Source organism: Lactuca virosa, chromosome 9, assembly GCF_052849685.1.
Source record: "Lactuca virosa cultivar CGN04683 chromosome 9, Lactuca_virosa_CGN04683_v6, whole genome shotgun sequence".
In the NCBI taxonomy this organism is placed as follows: Eukaryota; Viridiplantae; Streptophyta; class Magnoliopsida; order Asterales; family Asteraceae; genus Lactuca; species Lactuca virosa.
Window position 1 is genome coordinate 288,818,894 of NC_136434.1, and position 11,052 is coordinate 288,829,945.

The window sequence follows — 11,052 nt, forward strand, 5'->3', positions numbered from 1 at the left end:
AACTAACTCATAAATCAAGGAAACATAGAACTTTTGGAAATCCATAACTTATGGAGTTAAATGCTTGTTTTATGATGAAACTTTTCATGTTCCATAACTTAAGAATAAGTTATGGAATTCTTTAAAACATTAACACCAAATTTTTTAACTCCATAAAAACTTTGAATCATTTTTTTTTAAAACCTTTTCATATCCATAACTTATGGAGGTTTCAAAACACATAAGATCACAACTTTAAAAAAAAACTTTTTGAGCTCCAAAATTTTATGACAAAATTTGTAACTCCTTAAAACATTTAGATCAAACTTTTAAAACTAATAAAATAATCATATCATTTTATCTTTTACTAAATTTGACCTAATTCAACTCATATAGCAAATGATTCAAATTTTACAAATAATTAGTTTTTCACAAAACAAGTAATTATCTTAAAATTTGACAAACTTCATGTTTTTTTTTATTTTTTTTTTCAACTTTGAAAATCAAACATTTGCATGAATATAACAGAAAACAACCCATGTGTCTGATACCACTGTTGGGTTTTAGTATACTACAACATCCTATGGTGCACATACAACCCTAAATACCTTGGATCTATGTTTTCTCTATGATACATGCAAATATGAAGTTTCCAAGATATTACCCTATACTAGCATACAAATATCATATACTTGGGTAATAAAATAGATAGAATACATACCTTTTTTTGATGTAACTTGTCTTCATGAAGCTTGAGTGCCTAGTGCCCCAAGTGTGACACCTCAAATGGTTCACACAACACCATGAACACTTGGAATAACCTTGAGAATAAGGATACTTTGGTTCTCTCTAGTGAAATCGACCTTGCCCTTTTGTGTACACACACTAGTGCCCATTTCACCAACCAAGGACATCTTTATATAGTGTGGAGATTAGGGTTACACCCTAATACCCATGACCTTTCATTTCATATGATCCATGGGTTAAACACTCCATGGACTATCCATGAAAGCTTAGCCCAACCTAAATGAACTTGGCCCATCACACACATATATCTTAGAGTCCATATTTAATTAGTTCCTTTTGATCACTTAATTAATTATAAATTAATTCTTGATCAATACTAATTAAATAATATGATTATATATTAATATATTAGAACTTATAATATATTAATATAAATCACCAGTATCCTTTTTCCTCATCTTGTCTATCCAATTGTCCCGATGTCATGCAACCCAAATGGACCATGCCGGGTCGGGTCAAGTCTTACCAATTATAGTTATGGACTTAGACATTAATCCAACACTTTTAGGGTCGAAGAAGGTCAGTTTTTGGTGTACTATGTCACGAAGGAAGGCATCCAGCCGAGCCCAACCAAGGTAAACGAGCTCAAAGAAACGCCCTCTCCCTGCACGATAAGAGACGCGCAGGGTCTAAACGGGAAGCTAACGGCACTCGGTCGATTCATTTCCAAGTCGGCCGAAAAAGTCATGCCGCTGTTCAACACACTCAAAGGCTGCATAGAGAAAAACAACTTCAGATGGACGACAAAGGCCGAGGAGGCGCTACAAAAAATAAAAAAGGTACTCCATACATTACCAACCCTGGCTAGCCCGGTACCCGGGGAGGTGCTACAGGTGTGTTTGTCCACGTCAAGAGACGCAATCTCGTCAGCACTAGTAGTCGACAAAGAAGGGGGCCAACTACCAGTCTACTTTGTGAGCCGGGCCCTGCAGGGTCCAGAGATGAATTACCCTACCATTGAAAAACTGGTACTCGCCCTAGTATACGCAGCGCGAAGGCTCCGCCGATACTTCCAGGCCCACCAAATACAAGTCTTGACCAACTGCCCGATCAAACAAGTACTCCTAAAGCCGGAGACATCGGGGCGACTCGCGAAATGGGCCATAGAGCTAGGAGAACACGATATCACATACCACCCCAGGGTAAGCATAAAAGGACAAGCCTTAGCGGATTTCTTACTCGAAATCCCGGGAGAACTTCAGCGAGAAATGGCCGACTCGGGCAGGCAGGAACAACCAGGAGGAGCGCCCGACCAACAATGGACTCTCTATACAGATGGGGCCTCTAGAAAAGAAGGGTCGGGCGCCAGACTAATATTAACCAGCCCTACAGGAGAGGAAGTCACGTATGCCTTGCGTTTCAACTTCCACACATCTAACAATGAGGCAGAATATGAAGCTATGCTGGCCGGTCTCAGGCTAGCAGTAAAGATGGGAGCAGAAAGAGTCGTGGCCTTGACCGACTCGCGCCTATCAGCCAACCAAGTATCAGGAGAATTTGAAGCAAAAGACAAACGAATGGAGAGGTATGTCAAAGCAGTACAACAGATCACCGGTGCTCTAAAAAGCTTCACAATAAAGCAAATCTCAAGGGGAAACAATAGGCGAGCACACGCTCTCAGCAAGTTGGTGTCAACATGCTTTGGGCACCTATCAAAGGAGGTCCTGGTGGAAGTGCTAAAAGAAAGGTGCATTGACGAGCGGCAAGTTGATTCCCTATCAACGGCCCAACCGAATTGGATGACACCCATTATAGACTATCTCCAGCACGGCATACTCCCGGACGACCACGGAGAAGCTCGGAAGACAAGGGTGCGAGCCCCCCAGTACGCGATGCTCAAGGGAACGTTGTATAGGAAAGGCTACACAACCCCATGGCTCAAATGCATCGATGACACAGCTAGGAAACTAGCACTGAAGGAAGCCCATGCAGGGTCGGCTGGAGCTTAAGAAGGAGCGCGGACACTCACAGGAAAAGTACTGCAAATGGGCCTTTACTGGCCAGGAATACACCAAGACGCCATCGAGCTAACGTGAACCTGTGTAGAATGCCAGACCTTCGCACCAACACAAGAGGCGCCACCATCCAAGATGACTAGCATACTCAGCCCTTGGCCTTTCTATCAATGGGGAATCGACATAGTGGGCCCCTTCCCAGAAGCACCAGGGAAAGTAAAATTTCTAGTCGTGGCAGTTGACTACTTCACCAAGTGGATAGAAGCAGAACCGTTGGCCTGTATCACAGGAAGGCAGATAATCAAGTTCGTCTGGAAGAACATCTTAACGAGATTCGGGATGCCTAAGGTCCTAATTAGCGATAACGACTTACAGTTTGCAGAGAATCCCTTTAAGGACTGGTGCCGAGAAAGGGGAATAGAGCAGAGATTCACATCCGTGGCACATCCCTAGGCCAACGGACAAACGGAAGTATCCAACAGAACCTTACTCCAGGGAATCAAAAAACGGTTGGGCACAGCGAAAGGCAACTGGGTGGACGAATTGCCGGAAGTCCTCTGGTTATACCGGACCACACCAAGGACTAGTACAAAAGAGACGCCGTTTTGCTTGGCTTACGGAGCAGAAGCAATGCTACCGGCGGAGATGATGATAGGATCGATACGGACGGAGTGCTGCCAGGAACAAGAAAATAGCGAAGGACTAAGGGAAAATTTGGATCTCTTAGAAGAGCGGCGCGAGCGCTCGAGCATACGCCAGGCCGCCTACAAAAAGGTGACAGAGAGATATTACAACCAGCGCGTGAAAAATAAGGCGTTTCGAGTTGGAGATTACGTCCTGTGAAGGAACGAAGTCAGCCATGCGCAACCCCGGGGGAAATTAGGCCAAACATGGGAAGGCCCATACAAAATAATCAAAGCACACCGCAACGGATCGTACTCCCTCGAAACTACAGAAGGAAGGCAGATTCCCAGGCCGTGGAACGTAAGAAATTTGAGGAAGTTTCACATCTAAAGAAAGAAAAGGCCCCTATGCAGAAGGGAGAACAGAGGCACACAGCGAGCAAACTCGAAGCGCCCTAAACAGTAGGGAGGAAGTGAAAGATATCTTGTGGCTGGGCTAATCACCCGGGTCAACAGATGGACCCTTAGAGTAGTCCAATAGGGAATCGCTGTAAGAAACAACTATGTATTAAAAGTTGCAAATATATGAAAACACGCATTGTCTTTAGTATGAAATGCATAGCATAGAGGATACTTAGTGAATCCAAAACGCACAATATATACGCATGCACGGACACATATATGAAAAAGAAAAAGAAAGTCAACCTACATAGCAGGTTTACAATAATCAACACAAAAGCATTCCAACACAAGCCATATTGTCCGGTACACCAAAAGCCTTAAAGGCCATAAAACAACACAGGATCCCTAAGGGCTATAATACAAACTGAAACAAATGTCTTAATAACACTTCTAATGCTTCGGAGGAGCAGCCACAAACAACCTTACGCAACAACACCACCACCAGCACCGCCACCGCCAACGTCACTACCACCAGCACCACCACCGCCAACGTCACCACCGCCAGCACCGCCACCACCAACGTCACCACCACCAGCACCGCCACCGCCAACGTCACCACCACCAGCACCGCTACCGTCACCGCCAACATCACCACCGCCGGCCCCCATACCCAACATACCTGTAGCCTCTTCATCCTCATCAAAAGCACACAATGCCCTTACTTCATCCATACCCAGCTGACCGAGCCCAAGCAAACCTGCAAAGTCAAGAGTTGCGAAAGCTAATAAAGCGTCCTCCAACGTTGAAGAATGACTAGATCGGGAATCGCTGGCCGAAGGATCATACGTCCCGGCATCAACTTGAGCTTTCAAATTCGACCAACCAGACTCTTCCCCAGCGACAAAGGCAGCATGATGGATTCGACTGATGTCACCTGTAAATTTGGGGTGCTTAAGAAGTCTATCCATTATACGCACAAAACCAACTTGAAGGAGCCAACTACAATCTCCCCTCAGCACCTCCAATTCCCGTTCACGATCAGCGAGATCCCGCTCCAAACTCTCATTTTGAATCATCAAGCCTTCATTGGCCTGAGTTAGAGACTCCACCTGCCCCTCCAAAACACTACACACATCCTCCAATATCATCTTCCATAACACCAAAGACTTGTTCTAGCGTTCCAACCGACTAACAGTAGCACTCAAATCTGACACTTTACCTTTCAAATCAGCCTCGCTATCAATAAGGGATGAATGAAGACGCTCTAATTCATCAAACCGCTGCGCGCGACGAGATCCAGCGGCCAAATACGTCATGGCCTGTGCAACGGCGTATGCAAGATTATGAGCCATAACAGCATTGCTCATAGCGTCCATGTCATTCACGGTGGCCGGAGGAAGAGCATGGCGCGTGAAATCCAATGCCACAGTCCACACAGACACGCGAGTGTCCGGCCCCAGACTCCATCCCGGCGTAAACACAAGCGCCGTGGCAGTAGGACTACCCCCTGAAGTCGGAGAACTAGCATTAACATCTGAAGAAACAACAACAATGGGCTGATGAAACGCCCCCTTAACACCCTCTGACTGTTGCGTGTCATCATCGGGTATCACCAACACATCCCCTGAACCATATGGAGTAGCTGATAACAAGCGCATGAGGCCACGACGCTGCATCACACGCCGCCCAATGTGTCTCGAGCTACCCTCAGGTGTCGGACCACTCATTGCTTGCACAACTTTTCTCTTCTCAGCAGCCCGACGAGCACCAGCCAAAACCTCAACCTTGCTGTCCAAAGGACTATCAACAGTCGACCCAGCAAAAGCAGCAGACGTGGTCATAGGAGTCACGATAGTATGGGAGCTCGGTCGACTCCCCGACGCGGTAGAGCTCCCCGCGGGTTATGGAGGTACCGGAGCAGCAACAACCAAGCGACGGGGGGGGGGGGGGGGGAGGAAGAGTTTCGTACAATGGCACCACACGGTGCTCCGACTTCCCTTGATAGCGACCTCGAAGCACAGAATCCATGGAGATAGCATACTTGTAACAAACCGTTATTTCAAACCTATGTAGTAATGTAGGTCAATTTGTATGTCTTTTTAAAATAGTAAAGAGAAATTTTAGCATACTGTGTATATTTACATAATTGACCCTCAAAAATAAATTATTAAACAATCTCGATTGGGATGAACCAAGTGATAGAGATTGTAACAAGGTTTCCAAAAACATAAATAACACTAAAATCGTAGTTATAACGAAGAAGTTATGACTAATCGAAGATCCGCGACAAAACCGACAAAACATTGTTCAGTGTAAAAAATGAATGTTCAATAAAAGGCTTTTTAGCCTTAACAATCTAAATGAAAGTTGTAGTTTATGTTAAACCGAGAACTTTCATAAAAAGAACGACAAAATCTGACTTCGTATGAGGAAGTTACGATTTTTCTAAGTTTCAGTATAGGAGTGTACAGCTAAAAACTCGAAATGAAGATCGAGTGATTTTTAGCCGACACAACCTAAACTAGAATTGAAGGTCTCGTCAATAGTAGTACAACGGTAAAAATACAGACAAAAACGGACGTCGGATGAAGAAGTTATGAATTTTTAACGGATTTCCTGTCCCGGTCTGTTAAAAATAATAATATTACAAATAAATTCAAAATCAGCCGACGAAGTCTAAACGAAAGTCGTAGAGTATAACTTTGCCTACGTGTGTATATAAAGAACGTCAAAAGCGGAGCTCGTATGCGAAAGTTATGATTTTCGCAAGTTTTTGGCATAAAAATCAAGAAAAATGGAAAACCGGGCAATTTCGCATGCATGACCTTCGGACACGTCACCCTCGCATGCGAGCTTCCACGTGTCGTCTGCTGATTGGACCGAAGTCTCGCGTGGCGCCTTCTGATTCGACCAAGTCCGCGGTCCACTTACCTTCTGACACCTTCGCATGATACACCCCGCAGACACCCCTCGGACACATGCCCTCTTCCCATTGGACCGAAGTCCGGTCCAGTCCGAAGCCTCCACCTCCGAGCCACCTGTCCGAGCCTCGCACGTGGACCTCGCTGCTGACGACGTGTGTTGCTGCTGACTCATACTTCGGACCGCCCCTCGCACCCTATATAAAGGGTGCGAGACCTCTCAGATTTTTCACATCTTTCACCCCAAAATTCACCTTTCTTCACACTTTCTACCCCCACAAGCATATTTACAACCCCTAGAGCCCCGGTATCTTATTTCAAACCCTAAGCAAGCCTCGAAGTCCCGATATTCCTGAGAAGTTCACCTCTCTCCAGTCGAAACTCTGTCCGATTTGAGCCGGTTTCTCGTCAAATAAACTCCTTTCCGGGAAACGAAGCGCTGCCCAAATCACCATCTAACAAGTGAGTTCATACCCCCGTATTTTCATAATTTCTATTGTTTTAAGGGGGGGGGGGGGGAATACAAGCATAACACAAGAACTTTGTGTTATAAAATCATGATTTCAAATCATGATAAAACGAAATTAAATCATCAAAAATACTCAAAACATTAAACGCTTTTATAATCTTATATTTTTCCCCAAAATTCATATTTGTATATATATATATATATATATATATATATATATATATATATATATATATATATATATATATATATATATATATAAGATTTAAAAGGCTTAGGACTGATAACTCATTCTGGGTCCTTTTCCTTGTTTGGATGTGGGCTTGTAGTACCGGTTATTTGTCCGAGTGTCGTTTAAATTTACTTCTATATAGAATTGTATATGTATATAAACATAAAAGTTATTTCATCAGTTTAACTACCTTTGTAACATGTTGAGCAAGGGATTACATGCAAACATAGTTAAATACAGATTCAGAAAGTACATATAAATTATAATAGGTATAATTTATGATACATAGAACAAAAATTCATGATTCAAGTATACTAGAATACACTGTTTTACAAGAAACAAGGGTTTTGATTCAGAACAAATCAAGGGTTTACACTTATCAAATACATGTTCGGAATACTAATTCAAGAACATATTGTCAATCATTTATTTCAGAATGATTGGGTTTTGATTCAAGAACATACATGTTCGGAATACTAATTCAAGAATATACTGTCAAACATTTATTTCAGAATGATTGGGTTTTCATAACTAATATACATGTAACGTTTATATGCTTTTTATGAGACATTCAATTCAGGTTGTTTAATTCATTTTAGACAACCAAGGTAAAGCCCTGACATTATAACCAGAATCTCCAGCCCGGGGATCGAAACAAGTTGTGTGTAGATCTATATCGGGATTGACAACCCCGCACTCAGGCTGCTAGCTACAGTCAGGCATACACGCCAATGAGTGGCAATTGTTATCAATAGTTTAAACGCCCACAAAGCGTTTGTTTCAGGCCATCCGTCATAGTATGGTTATAATAACTCATTAAAAAGATATTAACAATACGTTAATGTGTAAACAACTAAATGAAAGTACACCTTCAAAGCACCCGTTTACAGAATACAAACTACAATGGTTCAATACAGTTTTCAATAACAGCTGGTGGAGCCAGGCACACTCTCAGTTACAAGTTTTCATAAAGGAATACAAATACAAAACATTGATACAAAGAGAACGGTTTTATGGGAATAAAACTACTTTTCATATACAACAGAAAATATAGGATTTTCTGGAACAGTTTACATATACAAGATACAGAGATACTCTTTCAAACATAAACACTTATGCACTCACACAACTTTATGTTGATACTCTCTTTTCAAATTACTTGTATTTTCAGGGAAATAATACACAGGTACTCCCCGAGCTTTTTGAGAAGATGGAGCTATGTTGAGTCATATCTTCTTTTGTATAACTATTTTGGTTCAATATACAATGATTGAACACATGTAAATACTTATACTTTTTAAATACAATGGTTGTTTGTACTTTGATTACTATGATGCATGTGTTGTGATACTACAATTAAAGTCCTCCACCCCCGGACGTTTCCGCCGTCTGGTTTGGGGGTGTGACAATACCCGACACCTACCAGGCAAAAGGAAGAGGGCAAACACATAAAAAAGCAGCAATATAACGGATAAGCTCCTCCCTCACTCTCCTTTTAAAGAAAAAAGGGGGAGGGGGAAGAGGAAGGAAAAGAAGAAAGTGGAGGAAAAATAGATGGGAAGATAACAACAGCTTACTGTCGGAAACAGAGTAGAACACAAGCATTTCTGCCCGGGAACGCCAGCTGGGGCTCATACCAACTCCGGCGAGGATAACCTCCGGCATAGCATCGACATCCACTTGAAGAGAACGCAGGAGATCTGCAGTTGCTTGGTTATGAGGAAACAACTTAGGGATGGTATCAGAGGGCTTGACCGCTCGAGGATGGTCACGACCGAGCAACTCTTGGTTAACCCACAGCTACTTTTCCTGCTAGTTTTTTGGAGGCTTGCTATCGAGAACAAGGTTATGCCCACCGCGGCGAGCAGAGAAGGTATACTTGTCATTAGTGGCGGAAAACCGGAAAAAATACTTAAAAACAAAGTAATCGGGGATGATGCCGTTAGCACGACATATCATCTCAAAAGCGACCACTTTGTGAATGGCGCCGGGAGTCAACATCTGCACGCTACACCCACATCGCTAGAGTATTTCTTCCTGAAATTCGGTCAATGGAAGACGGAGACCAGCGTCGAAGGTTTTCAGATAAACACCCACCTTCTCGGCGGGAGGACGGGTGATCAACGAACCTGAAACAGGAAATTCCACTCCATCGGCAGGGGTGAGGCCATAAGCCTCCAGAAGAGTGTCGAATTCGGCAGCAGTAGGGATCAAGCTTGGAGTAGAAGCCATAGCAAAACAGAAAGAGAGAAGAAAAAGGAGAACGAAAAGGCAAGATAGAAGCTAAAAGGAGAAACCGTTCAGGGGAATAAAAAGGCAAAAAAGGCGGGATCTGCAAAAATCCCTGACACCACTGACGTAACCGCCGCACACACGTCGAAACGTCACGTCGCCGAAAATGAAGCGTCAACCGAGTAAGAGCACGACGCGTGTCAGTATTTTAGTCCAGAACATCATAGCTAGCTAGCATACGTTATGACTACTGGACTGAGGGACTTGATGTCGCGCCCCTCAGAGCGGGCCAGAAAACAAGCGAGTCGCGGAAGAGCGCCTTTGGCGAAGGAGTCGACCCAGCGACCTGGGTAGCTCCAAGCCCCCGCGCAGCGATCGCGTAGAAAGCTCGCCCTCGCCAAGAATTGTCTTTTAGCTACAGTCCAAAGACAACGGCTTCAGGCGACAAAACGTCCAGACAGAGCACAATCGCCTGAACCAATTGGAAGCCGGGACACGAACGTGGAGCAGAGCCTCCAATGAGGACGACGGATCCTGTCGGGGCCACAGTCCCTGTCCCCGTACGGACCGAGGAGGATCCTCACTATAAAAGGACTAACACTTGGTTCAGCCGAGGTAAGTGAACCCAACTCCGATCACACATTACCATATTCTCCCACACACTCTAGACTAACTTGATCGTCGGAGCGTCTTTCCGGGAGCTCCTCCCGGACGACGGCTGACATTCTTTTCTCTTGTGTGACTTCTCAGGTTCCGCCGCGAAGGAGCTCTTCCACATAGCCGGTGGTTTGGGACCTGGTCGCATCACTATTCTTAGTGGATTTGCCTGATTGTATGTTGACTAGTTGTATATGGTTATCTATTATGTATATGTCGACATGTTATGTGTGGTTGGGTTGAGGCGGAACGGTGTGGACCGAAGGCTAAGAGACCCAGGGTGGCCGAGATAGACTGAAGGCCTGGGAGGCGTACCAGTCAGGCCGAAGGCCCAAAGAACGTTCTAGATAGGTTGACGGCCTGGTGAGGCGGTCCAGTCATGCTAAAGGTTCTATGAGCGATCCAGATAGTTTGTAGGCTGGCGCGACGTTCCATTCAGCCTGAAGGCCCTGTATGCATAATGTTTGTTATTATGTTTATGTGGTGGTACTTTGGGGGAACTCACTAAGTTTTGGCTTACAGTTTTGGGTTATGGTTTCAGGTACTTCGGATGATCGCGGGAAGGCGAAAGCGTGACCATACACATCCTTTTGTTTATGGCTTATGATTTTGGGAGACTCTAATGTTTGGAAAACATTTTCAAAACCATGATTTGTAAACAATTTATGATGTTGGGGCGATTTTAAAAGTTTAAATTTCTTGAGATTGTTTTTATGGATGTTACAGCAATTTTGTATATAATATATATATATATATATATATATATATATAATAC

The 11,052-nt window shown here is 43.8% G+C and overlaps 1 protein-coding gene across 1 annotated transcript; it reads left to right on the plus strand.

Annotated features, from left to right (window-relative positions):
- The first annotated feature begins 1,994 nt into the window (after nt 1-1,994).
- Nucleotides 1,995-2,735, plus strand: LOC145140625 (uncharacterized). Its single transcript, XM_079074052.1, has one exon. The coding sequence runs from the start codon at nt 1,995-1,997 to the stop codon at nt 2,733-2,735; it is 741 nt and encodes a 246-aa protein (XP_078930178.1).
- The last annotated feature ends 8,317 nt before the right edge of the window (nt 2,736-11,052 follow it).